Source organism: Camelina sativa, chromosome 14 (assembly GCF_030686135.1).
Source record: "Camelina sativa cultivar CO46 ecotype springtype chromosome 14, ASM3068613v1".
In the NCBI taxonomy this organism is placed as follows: domain Eukaryota; kingdom Viridiplantae; phylum Streptophyta; class Magnoliopsida; order Brassicales; family Brassicaceae; genus Camelina; species Camelina sativa.
Window position 1 is genome coordinate 4,587,675 of NC_141893.1, and position 16,438 is coordinate 4,604,112.

Consider the following 16,438-nt stretch of genomic DNA (forward strand, 5'->3'; position numbering starts at 1 on the left):
TTTGTGTGCAAGCAAGATATTGCGAGTCTCATACGTAATACGTTCCTCGTTAAAGTGTTTGCAATAGGCACACGAGATATTAACATAAGAGTCGTTAATTTATTAGCCAAGGCATATTCCTTATTTGTGACAGCATTATCCAATTATCCTTTTTCTGTATGTTAAAAACTTAAAATAGCTAATGTATGTTCAAAATAATAATATAAAAATCAACACCTAATTTTGCTAAACGTTTTCGTTTTGTTTTCTTTGTTTTAACTACCGAATTGAAATTCAGTACGAAATTTAAAACCAACCAAACCAAACCGGCCGGTTAATTACGACGGAGGACTTCTTCGGTGACTTTCTTCGGTCGCACAAGACTTGGCTCTGAGTCTTTTAACCGGTCAAAGATGAACAGCTTCTTCTGGTTACTTCTTTTTTTTTGGTCCTCCTAATCAACATTGAAGAATCGTAGCACCATCACAAATACGGTGAAGTTCTCAACTTGAATCGTCTTCTTCGATAGTCTCCCACTTGTTTCAATCAGGTTTGCTTTCTCTCTCTCTCTATCGACTATGTTCATCTTTCCAAATTCAGTGTTCCTGAGTAGATTTCCAAAGTAATTACCTTTTTAGCCCGATTCAGTTTTCTCGTCGTTTGATTTGGGAATATTATAGTTGATTTGATTCTGGGTCTTCACAGTATTAAGATCTGTAACCTAATTTTGCTACAAAGTAGTGAGCAGTGAGTTTACTAGCTTATCAATCACTGGTAATTTCTTGTGTCTCAGGGATGATTTAGTTACTATTCAATCTATAATAAACACTTTATCTAATTGTGCCGCCTACAACATATGTGTTTGGAATTCAAAACATTGTTCAGTTTTGTGGGAATCAGGATGAGTGTTGTGTATTTAAAATTGTTTCACTTTGATGCAGAACGATGGATCTATCTACTCTATCACCTGCGGAGATCACGGTGATGGGAGCCATGTTCTGTGTTTTGCTCTCGATGCACTTCACCATGCAGCTCATATCCCAGCATTTGTTTTACTGGAAGAACCCTAAAGAACAGAGAGCCATTATTATTATCATACTTATGGCTCCTGTTTATTCCATCAACTCTTTTGTTGGTTTGTTAGATGCTAAGGGAAGCAAACCCTTCTTCATGTTTCTAGACGCCGTTAAGGATTGCTATGAGGCACTTGTAGGTTTCTTCTAGTTTCATTACCCTACATTGGCTCTCTCTCTCTCTCTCTCTCTCTCTCTCTCTCTCTCTCTCTAGCTGTTTCTTGATTTGTTGTATTTGCTCTGTTTGTTTTCAGGTCATTGCTACATTCTTGTCTTTGATGTATAGTTACGTAAACATATCGATGAGCGCACAGATTATCCCTGATGAATACAAAGGGAGAGAGATCCACCATTCCTTTCCAATGACTCTTTTCGTGCCCCGCACCATGCATCTGGATTACCGCACACTGAAACAGCTCAAGCAATGGACATGGCAGTTTTGTATTATCCGCCCAGTGTGTTCCTTCTTAATGATAACACTACAGATCCTCGGGATTTATCCAGCGTGGTTGAGCTGGATTTTCACCGTCGTTCTGAATATATCGGTTTCCCTGGCATTGTATTCTTTAGTGAAATTCTACCATGTTTTTGTCAAAGAGTTGGAGCCTCATAAGCCACTTACGAAGTTCATGTGCGTCCAAGGGGTAGTCTTCTTCTGCTTCTGGCAGGTAAATACATAGTTTGTGACTTTTCTTTTGCCTACCAGATCAGTAGTTCTTTGTCTACTAGCTTCTTCATTCATCAAACTGTTTCTGATGAGAAAGAAATTCGGATTTCTCTTCATTCTGCTGATAAAGATAATGGAAAGATACATATTTAGTAGTCTCTAGAATATCCTAAGATGTTTGAAGGGCAGTTTCCCGTCTTATTTCTCTTTCATGAATTAGACTATTAAGATTATCTTGTTGAAGGCTAGTGTATGACTATTATAATAGGGAATTTGTAGCTTTGTCAGCTCAGCAATAGGCCTCACATTATCTAGTTGAGAGCTGAAGGTTGAAAAGGTTATTCGTTGGTCTAGGAGTTTGGTAATAAGATACGGTCTGGGTATAGCGAACCAAAGCCATTTAAAACTTGTTGATTGGTCCTTGATACAAACTAGCAAAATCTCAATAGAATTTTAGGATCACCACTGCATTTGATCAAGTAATTGAACTTTCTGAAAGTGTAATGCATTTCATGTCTTTAGCACATTGTTTTTCTCTCTTATCTTGGGAAGTGTTAGTATCTAGCAATATGAATCCTGAGTTCGGTTTCTTAATTCTGACATGGGAGATGTGTATTGTACAGGGAATAGTGCTGGAGATATTAGTGAAAATGGGAGTAATAAAGTCGCATCATTTCTGGCTGGAGGTGGAGCAGATTGAAGAAGCTATGCAAAACGTGCTTGTGTGTCTTGAGATGATCGTCTTCTCCGTCATTCAACAGTACGCATTTCACGTTGCTCCTTACAGTGGAGAAACTGAAGCTAAGATGCGAATGAATAAGAGGGATTGATGCGCTTTTTTCTTCTTCTTTTTTTGTGTGGTTAATGTGAATGTTATTGATGTTCTGTTACAAACACCATAGTGATTAAATAATGTATCTTTTTGCTTTTTGTATTCTCATATTAGGAAAGAAAGAGCATTCTAATTACGGAATTAGTTATTTAAGACCCGACTCAGAAAAAGCGTCATTATAAAAATAGATTACGAAGAAAGAAAAGATCTATTCAATGACGTTAATTACATTGTCAACTTTAAGATGAAATATCACACAAGGTGATGGATGAGCCACCCTTATCCAATCAAATACCTACCAATAAGAGATTTTGTTTGTCCGTGACTTTCTACTTTTGTTCACTTGTTATTGTCGTATTGAAAAGAGTACAACCAAAAAAATAAATATTTAAAAAACGTAATACTAGTTTTTAATACGAAAGACCACGACGATCCACTTCATCGTCCAGTCTCATCGACGCGAACCTCTCGTCGTTACACTTCTTTATAAACGCTTCTACTCTCCGGTTCAGCTCATCCCGACTCCGTGACACCTTCACCTTCTTCACCAACTTCACCGGCGGAGGCGGCGGCAGCATAGCCGCCATAGACTGGTTATAACAATTAGTCCTGTCACTAAACGTCTCCGATTTCTTTAGAACACTAGACTGTTTTGTTGTCTCTTCGTCAAGTCCGAACGTGTCAGGTCTCTTGTAGTAACTAGTCAACGGAAGCGCTGACTTCCCTTCCATGATCATCTTCCACGTGTTCTCTAACGTCTCGTTCCTCTTCGGTTTCGCCACTCTCAACGCTCTCACTGAGTTCCTCTCTGAAAATTATTACGAAATTACCCTTTTAACAAATAGTGTTTTAAAAGTTTTTTTTTTAAACAAACAAATAGTGTTTTTAGATATTTTAAATATCTAAAATTCGTATGACGTGATGTCTTTCTCAATTATTTTTATACATTAAAATATTAAAATTGAATTACCTGCTGGTGTGGTCTTAACCACCGGTTTGCGTTGGCCGATCCGAGCCGTAACCAGAGGCTTCTCCAACACCTGAGGTTGTGATATTTCCGATTTGGTCACCACCACTAAACACCTCTTCTCTTCCTCTACCGTTGCAGCAGCTTCTACTACCCTCTCGGCCTTCTCTTCATACACAACCTCCGGCTCCTTAACGACGATCAACGCCGAGACTTTGGCGACGAAACCGAAATCTGAATCTTTCGTCTCCTTCCGCCGTCTTAGAGGAGCCCGGTGGGCGCTCTGCTGCTGCTGATGATGATGATCAGTCTGAAACTTATTGTCGCCACTGTAAGAAACCTCGTAGTCTTTGCTGGAGGAGACAGTACTCCGGAAAAACTTTGAAGAAACAAAGATAACGACGATGATGACGTTGGTGATGACGTAGAGATACGGTGGTTTCAGCCACGTGAGAAAAGAGCTCAAAAGGATCGGAGCTTGTGAGAAATCTACAGCCACGGGAACAATGACTTTTAGATGCATAGCCGTGGCCAAGAAACCAGTAGAGATTAGCACCGCCTTCATCCACGACGCCATATATATATGTCACTGTCACTCTCTAACGCTTGATATTTTTATCGGAGTGTGTGTGGTAATGGTATTGTTGACACGCTTCTCTTAGCTCTGACTCTTCTTGATTCTCTTCATTTATATAGGGAGCTAAAGAGTGAGGCAGGGGACAATGAGATCTCTGATATACACCGTTGGATTGGAGAATAGGGCAATGAACGGACATGATTGTTTTAGTTATATACACTAGGTGCATCTCCGTGTATTAACAGAACAAGAGTAGAGAATAACACATTTTATTGTTTCTGTCGTATCGCATATCGACACGTAACCACAACCTTCACGTGTCCACACTTAATATCTCTTGAATTTGATCTCATAATTGTTTCCCTCTCTCTTTTTATTTTCTACGTCGTTAAATAATAAATTCTCTTATTAGTCAACCTAGTATGGCCATTCGTTGTAATTCCTTATTTTTGTTTCCGATGGTTTCTCTCAATCGACGATCCCACGGTATAGCCACGTCTTTCTTAAGCCTTAATATCCTCTAGTTAGGTTTTACGGTATATTGCGTGTATGTTGTTAATTCAAAGACAAACAAAATACATATATGTATATAGCCGTATAGGTCGACAAAAGAAAAGAATATGCGTAGAGCGATCGAATTCATAACTTATTATACCAAATTAAAACACTAGTTATAGGTTCTTTTTTTATCATAAGTAATGTGGTATTGCAAATAGTTGTCAACTATATATCTTTACCAAATTAAAACACTAGTTGTAAAATATCTTTACCAAAACAAGTTGTAAAATATCTAATATAAATATTCGATATTACTTTTAATAACTATAACTTTCATATATATAAGGACAATCAAGTAAAACAAATACTAATATGTTTGCATTATAATACTAAAATATCATATCATTTGGAAAACGGCTTAAACATCACTTGATCTATAAAGTTTAGTATATAATCTCAAGTTTGTAAGATGATACAAGAAATTCCATTAATTAATTAATTTATTTATATATTTAGTCTTATTTTATTTAGTCAAAAATGCCAATAATTTATTTTCAGATATCAAAAAGCAAAATATTTTAATCATTAGTGATTAATTTCTACCAGAAGACAAATTAAGTATTAAATATCACCAAAACGCATGTAACATTATTGTATTATTATGATACATTATCTTTTCAGAGATCTAGGATCTTACTTGTGTCATTGGATTAATACGAAGGATATCTTAATAAAACTATCTCTGAAGGTGGAAAACCACAAAGATATTTTTCTTAAGAGCTAAGAACTAAGAACAAGCCAAGGTAAAGGTCAATTTTACAAGACTACAACTCGTCTCAAGTGGCTATCCACTCTTTGCTATTTTAGTTTCTTTTTTCTTTGTCGACCACTATCGATTTCACTTAGAGCAATGATGAAATTACGACTACTGCTTCTTCAAACCGCAGATATTATTCTTTATGTCCTTTCCTCATATACATAATATATCTAGAGAAGCTCTTTACTTTTTGTTAATTTTTTTTATTGATGTATTAAATAAAAATATCAAAAGTGTGAAAATAGATATATATTCTACATCTACATGTTATAAGAAGGAAATGTGATTTTCCATGTCAAGTTATTTTAAGTGTTAACGCCTATTTTGTTACACGACACCATCATATAACTATAACCACATTTTTAATTATTGACCAATGTGAACGTCTTACTACTTGTACCATTTTATGAAAAAAAAATCATTCACTCGTAACAACTACGTTAAAAGTAAATATGTTCAAACTCGTCTAAAAAATAATCAAATTAACAATCATACCATGTTCGCGTTGATTTTCTTAATTTCCATGCAACTATTTTGATTGTCTGTTTAAATACTCATGTTGCTATTTGGTATTCTTAAAGAGTTTTGTTATCATAGCAGCTTGTCACGAAAGAACAAACGTATATAGCTAGTTGAATAGTGTCAAATAAATTTAATTAAACTTTGTTTGATTCGATTGTCTCTTTTTAGATTCTATTTGGATTGAATAAATAAATGTGAAACATTTAAAAGTGAAATCATTTTTAGATTATCCTTTGAAAAAATATAGTTATTAACATTATCTTATATTTTTACCTAAGGATTTCTAGTAATATCATTGGATTAATTCATTTCTCAAATGAATCCAGATTTCTGATATATGTATTATTTTTTCTAAATGTACGTACATAATATTCTTGCTATATAACATACAGTACAAAGATCTTGCTAGAATAATTATTATTCATCTTTTGTGATCTTAGACAGTAAGAATTTTCAAAAGCTATTTTTGACTTTCCACAATAGTATTCTATCATACTTTTTCATTTGATTCACATCTCATCTAGCACAAGATATAATTAGAAAAAATATGTGTTCATTACCGACATAAAAAAGAGAAGACAAACGAAACTTCGTCGAAATACAGAACGCGACAACATATCCAACTGCCCTGTGATGTAACTGTGGTTGTGAGAGTGAGTAGCCCAGTTTGTCTTACGTTCGGCCGTTAGATTTCACGGCGTAAGTAAGAGTCGAAGCTGTTTTTGGAGGAGAGAGTATCCAAGAAGATCCGTTAGTTGGCCCCGTCCATAGTTAATTTGTTTTGTTAATTTTGACATGTCGCCATAGTTAAACGACCAATCATACGATTGCACGTAACGATGGAGTCATTATCGACCCATGTCGTTTATTAATCGATGAAGAGTCGTTGCTAAGCAAATCCGTAAGCACCATTCACTGTCCTGTCCGGAGTTTAACAAGATATGTCACGAGTCACATCTAACACGTGATTGTTTCTTTTGACAGTGAACATTTGAATTAAGCCCAACGATGGATCGGAATAATGAATACGTCCTAAATTTTGTGTGCTTGTGTGCAACGTTCCCTTTTGGCATGCATATATATGGTAATCTCTAACAATTTCTCTATAATTAGAATTAACCTCACTCGATCTACTACTATATATATATTGGCGTAACATGTCATTTTTTTGTTGATAAAAGCGTAACATGTCATTAATTAGACATATGTACACGTCTCTAATTTTTCAGATGGTGTTTAACGTTTTAACAAATCTTAAAACGTTATGTGAGTGTTTATTACCAGTATAAAGGGATTTCTCTAACTAACAAGATTTAAAGCCTAGAGTGTTTGATGTTTATTTTTTCCAAGTTAATATACAACTTACTCATTTAAACAAATATTAATTTGCAAATTGTAAAAAGTAAACACCATATAGAAGATCGGAAGGAAAACTAATTAACACTTTTGTAAGCATGTATCCTGTTATTAGTCTTATAGATAAAACAAAGATGTTTGACTTTTTTTTTTCCTTATACTTAACATATGTCTTTTCTCATATAAAAATCTAAACGCTTTAAGAAAAAACAGAATTAAAACACATATTTGTAAGTGGTGTTTGACACTATCGAAGCTTTAAACAAAACAAACTCTTTTTTTCCACAAATGTGTTATACCACTTACCACTAAACTTTTTATTTTCTGATAACATTCTCCGATTGTTTGTTTCCCATAAATTTTGAGTAATCAGAAATTCGAAACTCTATTGTGACCAAAAGGTCTATCTCTCTTACTTGTTACTCATTATCTATTTTCTTGATCGCTTTGAATGGGTTGTTGAATGTAGTGTTCCCGGTTCTGCTTCAAGAATTTGTAATATTTGTTGGTTGGATCTTGTTCTTGCATATAAGCTCTTCACTCAAGTTCACTTGATAATGCTTACTACTACAACTTCTTGATATCAAATAATCAAATTTCCAATGTTCTGCATTGTTTCATATACAATGATTCAAACAAGACCTGCTAGCTCAATGCCCAAAATCAAAATTCTCATACAAAAAGTAGTTTGAGATGATTGTCTTAATCCGTCATTCAAGTAAATTAAAAAACGATAATTAACTCAAGACGCAAAAAGAGCTAAATCAATATCGCATTCTAGCTAATGTAATTAAGCCACAAACTCTTTCTCCAATCTGAAAGATTCAAACCTCTCTTCCTTACACTTCTTTATAAAAGCCTCAACTCTTCGATTCAGCTCATCTCTACTCGGCGACATCTCCTTCTTCATCTTCATCTTCACCGGCGGCGTAGACGACGGCTGTCGATGATTAGTCACGTCCCTGAACGTCTCCGCTTTCCTCAAGACAGGTCGTTTCACTTCCCCAACGTGTCGGATCTCCGGAAACGAGTGGTCAACTCCGTTGACTTACCCACCTCCGTTACCATCTTCCACGTGTTCTCAATCGTAGTCTCGTGCCGCTTCGGTCTCACCACTCCCAACGCCTTCTTCTTTTTATTACCGCCTGCAAGGATAATAAAATCATTTAATTTGGCTTCGAAAGAAAATTACTAGTTTACCCCCCTACACGGTCGACATAGTGTGAAAATTCACAAATATAACCGTTAGAAAGAATGACGTCATCGTTATCCCCGTACCTATCGAGATCGCTTTGACCGGTTTCCGGTAACCGGAACTAACCGAAACCAGAGGTTTCTCAGCCGGAGTGAGATTCTCCGATTCTTCAATCATAGACACCACTTGATTCACCTCCGATTTCGAAACCGCCTCCTCCTCGTCTTTATCTTCGTACACAGTCTCCGATCTCTCCACCTCCGCCACGAGGATCGGCGGTGGAATAATCGCCGCGAAATCGAAATCCGTGTCCAGATTCACACCCTTCGTCTCTAGCCGCCGCGGAGGAGCTTGGGTGACGAAGATTGGCTCAACCTGATGATGAGACTCGTATTCGCCACAATGTAAAATCTCGTTGTCTTCTTCACCTTTCTCCTGGTCTTCTTCGATGCTCTGGTGAAACTTGGAGAAAGCAATGATGATGGTGATTATGACGTTGGACGCGACGAAGATGTACGGCGGTTTCAGCCACGAGAGAAACGAACACCAAAGGATCGGGAATCTCGATACGGAGAAATCTACTGGATTGGAACAGAGTACTTCAGAAACAGAGACATTGCGGCGATTCCGGTGGAGATTAATGCCGCCTTGATCGATATCATCGACGATACCATTTTTCTTTTTTCTTTTTTTTTCTTATTTTCCGATTTGTGGATCTATCCACTGTTGATGATTTATATAGGCGTGGAGCTTTTTAGGCTTATATAACTAAACCTACACTATTGGATTGGATCATCTAAGAATTGGAAGATGGACGGTTGATAATGATAGAAGAAGTTGTATTTTTTTTTTTTTATGTTGTGTTACTGTCACTTGAGTTTTTTTCTTAAGGCCACGTGTCAGCAGTCTATAAAATGTTGTAATAAGGAACAAAATGAAAAACATTGTAATTTACTAATTTTCTTAGTCGACCTAATGGTTTTTTTTTTCTTCTTTTGATTCAATTGTTTCCAAAGTTGTGACCACTAAACCACTTATTTTTAACGTTATCTTACTCTCAACAAATATTTCACTTTCAGTCGACACACACACAAAAAAGAAAGAAGGATCGTTTTCAATTAGAAAGATATGCAAACATATTTGTTTGTAACGTACTTACCATTTCTATTTTCTCCCGACTATATACTACTAAGATTTTTATGCACGATCGGATCCTCCTCCAACGTACAAAACTAGAAGAATGATTCGGTAAATTAACAGTTGTTTGTGATGTTTTAACCGTTTCTGATTGGAACATTGAACTGCAATGACGATTGGTAGCCATCAAAACGGGCAGCCTCCAACGCAGCGATTAAACTTCAATCACAGCAGTTGGTGCCGGCTACCAATAAAACCAAATGTATAGTGAGAGTTGACAAGTTAATGAGAACGGTAAAGCGATTTTTAGTAGTAAGGCTTTAAACATTACAAAATTTGATTAAGAAATGTGATCGTTACTACAAGATTCAACAGTATCCGATTGCTACCCACAATTGCAACCACAGAATAAAAAACCCGATCCGAACATCTTGAGAATTCAAACCATCAGGAGCTGCGAGAGTATCACTTTCAAAGGACAACAGATGATCTATATTGCTACCGCGAAGTCTTAATCCCTCTTGCTTGTTTCTTCTTCTCCCTTTTCTTCATCGTTTTGGTGCCTGAACGTTTCCTGCTCTGCTTCATGGGTTTGGATTTCCTCACAGGCACATGCTGCTTTGATGAGGCTCTGGCCGTGGAACCCGTTTCTGTTGATTGGGTCTTTTCCTTGCGAACAGGCTCTTCCTCTTCACGAGATATCTCGCTTGTTGTCACAGTTACTTTCAGCTCCCCTGTGTCATACATCGTCGTGCCTTTTTTATCCACAAAGAAACACAGCACATATCAGACCAAAGGCCAGCATATAAGCAAAGACACTAAATAATGCTTATGTTCCAACTTCTCAGTTCCAAAAAACAGAAAGATGAAATTTCTTCATGCTGAAAACTAATGTGATTAGGAAAACAATACCAGAAGCTGAAGCTGAAGCATCAGGCTCTGATTCTTCATCCTCTCCATCCTCTTCACCATCTTCAGCTTCCCCATTTTCATTATCCTCGCCTTGACCCGAAACCATTAGCTCTTCCAATTTCCTCTGCAAAGCTCAGATATAAGACTCAGAGCAACACGAAATAAGACGACCTCTCAATGTCGACATAATACAAATGACTGAACATTAACAATCATTCTGGCATATTATCCACCACCAAAAGGTCAATAGGAGCATTCCTTACTAAGAGATGTTAACATTTTGGATTAATATTTGCATTCAAAACAAAAGAAACAATTCAATTCCCATTGAAATGAATCAGAACAAGCTCATGGCACAACCTCTTTACTAAAAAAGATAGTGATTCAAAACTCCCATAAATCATAAAATTTAGCTAAAACTAGGAATTTAAGACTAATCTTGTAACACGCATGGATGACGAATGACACACATTAGAATAAAGAAGAAGATATACAAAGAGAAGCAACAGTTCCATATGCTCATCATACCTTCTTACGAGCCTCGATTCGTTTCCGCCTAATAGCTTCCTCCTGCTGCTTCTGAGCGTCCTTTCTTCTCTTCTTCTTCCTCTTGTGAAAACCAGTCACAAAATCCCTACCAACAAAACAACATATATCAGAAAAATGAACTAATTTTCACGAACAAACAACGATTCAAGATACCCAGATTGAGTATTTCGACTCTGAAATCCGATTAGGGAGAGATTCAAAAGCAGTAAATTTTAGAATTTTTAATACATACTTGAGATCTTTCTCGTCAAAAGAGACGGTGAGGCTTTTGTTCCTGAGAGCTCTCTTCCCAATGTGCCTACCTCTTGCCGGCGTTGCCAGTGAACCCGGCTCCTCATCACCCAAGTTTACCTTCATTGCCGGATACTTCGGAAACGAAACGTTTCAGGTCAAAAATTAGGGTTTGTGAGGTTTTAATCAAAGCCAAGTCGAAAGGAAGAAGAAGAAGAAGAAGAAGCAGGAACGCAAAATTGGACTTCTAATTGGGCTTTAGGTTAGGCCCAATAGAAGGGTGATAACGTCATTGACCGAAGTAAGCTAATTTGGTTAAGAGAAGTTATGCCATTGACTAATTTTGGACAACTACCAAAAGTGGCTTGTGTCTCTCATTCTAATAAAACAAAATAAACCTTCCAACAAAACTTGAGTTTTTTCTTTTCCACTCAAATTTAAGAAAACAAAAAACTTCCTAAGCATCTTCTTCCTCGTACTCTCTCATACAGAGGATGACGATGTTGATGTTCATCATCAGAAACTATTGCTTTTGAACAAAAGCGTTAAAAGAAAAAAAAAAAAAAAAACAAAACAAAACCAAAAAAAATTGTACATAATTAAGCCAGAGAAAGAAAAAAAAAAAGTGAAAATGAACGATTTATTTTCTAATTCATTCAAGAGGAACCAAGCTCAACTGGGGGATGTTGAGGCAGGTCAAGAAACGATGAACCTCGACAAATTCTTCGAGGATGTTGAGAGTGTGAAGGATGACATGAAAGGAGTCGAGACTCTTTACAAGAAGCTTCAAGACGAGAACGAAGAGTGCAAGACGGTGCACAATGCCAAGAAGGTGAAGGAGTTACGAGCTAAGATGGATGGAGACGTAGCTCTGGTCCTTAAAAGGGTCAAACTCATTAAGCAGAAGCTCGAAGCCTTAGAGAAAGCTAATGCTAATAGCCGTAATGTCCCTGGTTGTGGGCCTGGTTCGTCAACGGATAGGACTCGATCGTCTGTGGTTAGTGGTCTTGGGAAGAAGCTTAAGGACTTGATGGATAGTTTCCAAGGTCTACGTGCCCGTATGAACGCTGAGTATAAGGAAACTGTAGAACGCAGGTCTTTGTTTTTTCCCCTAGGTTTCTTATATTGCAAGCTATTGCTCTTGTTTGTTTTCTTGGTTCGCAAGATATGTGATTTTGTTAGAATTGGTGCAGGTATTTCACAATAACTGGAGAGAAAGCTGATGAGCAAACAATTGATAACTTGATTGCAAGCGGTGAGAGCGAGAATTTTCTCCAAAAAGCGATTCAAGACCAAGGAAGAGGTCAAATCCTAGACACAGTATCTGAGATCCAAGAGAGACATGATGCAGTGAAGGAGATAGAGAAGAATCTACTGGAGCTGCACCAAGTTTTCATGGACATGGCGGCTCTAGTGGAAGCTCAAGGGCAACAACTGAACAACATAGAGAGCCATGTTGCAAAAGCGAGCTCGTTTGTGAGAAGAGGGACTGATCAGCTCCAAGACGCAAGGGAATACCAAAAGAGCTCGAGGAAATGGACTTGTTACGCCATCATCCTCTTTATCATCATCTTTGTCCTCCTTCTCATTCCCCTTCTACCTCACATAATGCTCTTGTTGAAGTGAATTTGCAAAAGATTTACACTTGATTCTCAAAATCATCTCTTCGCTTGTTTTTCTCCTCTTTTTTTGTTTCCTTTTCAATATGAAATGGGGGATAGTTAGATTACGGTGAAACCATGGAAAAAAATTGTAGAGATTTTTGAAAACCGGTTCGTTATTATTATTGTAAATCTTTTGACATCCTATTTTTTTGGGTATATCTCCATTCTTAGTGTTTATGTGACAATGAGCATGTTCGTTACGTTGCCGCTGCGTCTCCTTCCGGCGGCCAAAATTTAAATGTTAACATGACCACATAAACGTCAAAACTGCCGCTGCGGCTACTTTTACGGAGAATACCGGTGTATCATATATCGCCATGAAAAACAAGCGATAGTTACACTGCCGCTGCGACTTGTTTTAACGGAAGCGGCGATTCATTTCAAGGATTTAATGGAAGCGACAACTTGTTTTAAACTCCGGCAACCTTTATATTTTTAGTCGCAGGATGTGGTTGCTGTGGCAACTTAACGAACAGGCTCAATGTTGTGTGAATCATTGATGCTGAATTGCTGATATGTTAGAGGGAAGCATGTATATGCATTGTAAAAAGGTAAGTTAATGTAACTATCTCAAACCGTTTGTCCAAAAAAAAAAAAAAAAAAAAAAAAAAATGTAACTATCTCAAACCCTATACATCGTTAGGACCTTAGGGCATCTCCATTGGTGGAGTCTTACCAAAGTTGTTTAAAATTTTGTAATTGTAAATTTTGGATAAAAGTGAAAATAACAACTTCTTAAGAAACTTTATATTTTTATGGGTCCATTGGTTGTACTTTAAATAGGGTTAACAGATAGAAAAAAAAATTTGCAGAAGGAAATAAAATGTTTGTAGTCATCTCTCTTCTGAAACGCCAGCTAGTCGGGTCTCTCTTCTAGTTTGTGGACGTGATTCTTGGCCTCACTGGTGTCTTTGACGGGCTTACCGTGAGAAGAAAAAGAAGATATTAAAACCAAATTTAGATCCAGTTGAGATAGCAGACAGTAGACAAAGAGCAAACCAACAGTTCTTAACTTCATGTGATGATTCTCTAGAGGCCATGGCAATGATACAAAGAGCAAACCAACAGTTCTTAACTTCATGGCATTGCCATTAAAAGATAGTATCACCACAAATATGATCCGAGGAACTATAAGCAATAGAGTTGGCTTGTCATTCTGTGAAACCCAATAACATGAGAAAGCTTGACATGAACAAGTGACTGCAGAGATGATTGCAGGGTCTGTACAGGAATCACAATGACATGAGAACCAACAAAAACAGCTATAGGAGGAGTTATCACTTGCAATCCTCCAATGTTCAGCAACAACATGACAACAATGTCATAATCCAACATGAAAACAATCCTCTAATACACTCTATGTATCGAATCTACCTCTATCTGTTCACTCAAAAACAAAAACAAGTATAAGTTTCTGAGTTTGCAGCTGAAAACAATGCCAAGTCATCTTTCATCCCTTAATCAAACATTACATTCGAGAGAAAGAAATTAAATAGTATAGGGAATGTATTATGACACTGTTTTCATCAGTAAAATGAGCAAAAGTAAACATTACACCCATGGAGAAAAGAGCTCGCCAGAGCAAATTCAACAAATGCTATGCGAGTTGAATGCAACTGATCGCTAAGAAGCGTCAGACGAGTTATCTGCGTATACGAACACAAGTTAAGCATCACTCCTCTTGACCAGCCTTCTTCAAGAGTATTGTCTCCTTTTTCTCTAGCATTTCAAGCGTCTGTGAGGAGCAAACAAACATAATAATAAGCAACAAGCAACAAGCAACAACCATGAGAAAGTACAGCAAACATAAACAAAAACTTGAAATCCCCAATTCAATTTACAGTCAACTATATGGTGTTTACAAATGAAAAAAAAAAAAAAACGAATTTCTAGTCTTAACCAAATAGATCAAAACTAGTAAACAAACAGTAGAGAGATCACTTTCAAAGATCGATTTTTTCCAAATCAAACGTTGATTGACAACAGAGAGAAGTGTAGAAATTGAATCATACCTCCTTAAGATTGTCTAAATTGGAACATACATCGTTAACAAAATTAGACTCCTGCTTGGGTTTCCCGAATAGTTGATTCATCATAGTTGCTCAAATTCACCGAAACCCATTGGCTATCATACTGATCTATACAAGCCAAAAATTAATCTTCCTCAATCAAGCCGAAAAATTCAGCTAATGATCAGGATGGATGTAAGAAGAGTTTCCTTCCTCAATCAAGACGAAACTCTTCCTCAATCTTCATCGAGGAAACGAGAAAAAGACGACAGCGAGATGGAAGAAAGAAAAACACGGCTTTTCTTTTTTTTTGTTTTTTCCCTGACATTTTACTCAGAAGCTGACACGTACGTGTTAGATAAGCATCGTTTCTAAAGTCTCTTTAGATAACGATCGATTGTTAGTTAATTAAGATTTTTAATTTTTTTTTTTTTTTTTAACTTTTCAAACTAACAACTTTGCTTAAAATACAACGAATGGAGATGCTCTTATATAACCGCATGACCACATAGAATACAGCCATATATTCTATTATCAAGTACAAAACAATAACTTTACTAAAAATATGAATAAACATTTATATATCTATACCAAGTTAAAATTTCCCTATATTATTTTCTTACGTATCGTTGTCAATTGTATTTTATTACTACTAGGAAAGTGATCCGTGTGTTGCCGCACGGAAAGGTGAAATCCTAAATTGAAATTTAACATTTGTAATTCATCATAAATTTTTTTTTTTATCAATCAATTTGATCATTTTCACTTCTTGCTATTGCTTTCTGCTGATTAAAAAGCCAAAAATTCATTTCAATGTTATTATATTTTATGTTGTCACACACAAAAGTGAGCTTTTTTTAGAGTTTGATTTACTATGAACAATACTTTTAACCATATATAAAATTTCATTTATGTTTGTCTCCGACCATATGGTGCTATATATTGGTATCCTTTCTTAATTCGCTATTAGAAATTGTCTTTGTTGTTGATCATTATCAATCGAAATACATACGAGGCTACTTATCTCTTGGTTTATTTACTGTATCGAGAAAATACTAAATGCCACTTGTCGAAGGAAGGTCGAAGATTGGGATCAGAGTAGATGGCTGGATTGAGTTTCGTTTCCCCTTCACTTTGATACGCGATTTCTCTTTCCATAGATTACTGATTCACAAATCACAATCAATATTCCAATGCTGTAAGCAAGTGGAGTTTGTATACAAATGATTTACTATGAACATTACTTTTAACCATATATAAAATTTCACTTATGCTTGTGGATGTTTTTTTCTCTCACTTTTAGATATGTACAAAACCAAGTTTTATATGACCGACCAATCAAACCTAATTGGTTAGTATAGAGTAACTCACATTCTTCAGCTACAACTTTTAGAGATATATATTTGGCTATAATGCTTTCCACAGTTACATGCATGTTGGTCTCACGTTTTCC

General features: G+C 36.4%; 4 protein-coding genes, 1 long non-coding RNA gene and 1 pseudogene across 6 annotated transcripts; 2 read left to right on the top strand and 4 right to left on the bottom strand.

Moving 5' to 3' along the window:
* Positions 1–78: 78 nt before the first annotated feature.
* LOC104739754 (uncharacterized) lies at positions 79–2,687 on the top strand. The gene is made up of 5 exons (XM_010460205.3): positions 79–156; positions 278–529; positions 921–1,188; positions 1,307–1,720; positions 2,343–2,687. Exons 3-5 carry the CDS (start codon positions 925–927, stop codon positions 2,547–2,549), a joined length of 885 nt encoding a protein of 294 aa, XP_010458507.1. The 5' UTR covers positions 79–156; positions 278–529; positions 921–924; the 3' UTR covers positions 2,550–2,687.
* Positions 2,688–2,740: 53 nt separating this feature from the next.
* On the bottom strand, positions 2,741–4,307 carry LOC104739755 (uncharacterized). The gene is made up of 2 exons (XM_010460206.3): positions 3,522–4,307; positions 2,741–3,359 (listed from the first exon to the last, which is right to left on the bottom strand). The coding sequence occupies exons 1-2, from the start codon at positions 4,093–4,095 to the stop codon at positions 2,962–2,964; spliced, it is 972 nt and encodes a 323-aa protein (XP_010458508.1). The 5' UTR covers positions 4,096–4,307; the 3' UTR covers positions 2,741–2,961.
* A 3,558-nt stretch (positions 4,308–7,865) lies between these two features.
* On the bottom strand, positions 7,866–9,246 carry LOC104739756 (uncharacterized; annotated as a pseudogene). Its single transcript, XR_015579546.1, has 2 exons — positions 8,567–9,246; positions 7,866–8,433 (listed from the first exon to the last, which is right to left on the bottom strand). The product of XR_015579546.1 is annotated as an uncharacterized LOC104739756 (transcript).
* Positions 9,247–9,923: 677 nt separating this feature from the next.
* On the bottom strand, positions 9,924–11,540 carry LOC104739757 (uncharacterized). The gene is made up of 4 exons (XM_010460207.3): positions 11,314–11,540; positions 11,061–11,166; positions 10,533–10,656; positions 9,924–10,375 (listed from the first exon to the last, which is right to left on the bottom strand). Exons 1-4 carry the CDS (start codon positions 11,436–11,438, stop codon positions 10,119–10,121), a joined length of 612 nt encoding a protein of 203 aa, XP_010458509.1. The 5' UTR covers positions 11,439–11,540; the 3' UTR covers positions 9,924–10,118.
* A 191-nt stretch (positions 11,541–11,731) lies between these two features.
* Positions 11,732–13,120, top strand: LOC104739758 (syntaxin-125-like). The gene is made up of 2 exons (XM_010460208.2): positions 11,732–12,407; positions 12,506–13,120. The coding sequence occupies exons 1-2, from the start codon at positions 11,944–11,946 to the stop codon at positions 12,936–12,938; spliced, it is 897 nt and encodes a 298-aa protein (XP_010458510.1). The 5' UTR covers positions 11,732–11,943; the 3' UTR covers positions 12,939–13,120.
* Positions 13,121–14,403: 1,283 nt separating this feature from the next.
* On the bottom strand, positions 14,404–15,449 carry LOC104739759 (uncharacterized). The gene is made up of 2 exons (XR_760061.3): positions 14,989–15,449; positions 14,404–14,711 (listed from the first exon to the last, which is right to left on the bottom strand). It is a non-coding gene; the product is annotated as an uncharacterized LOC104739759 (long non-coding RNA).
* Between the last annotated feature and the right edge of the window lie 989 nt (positions 15,450–16,438).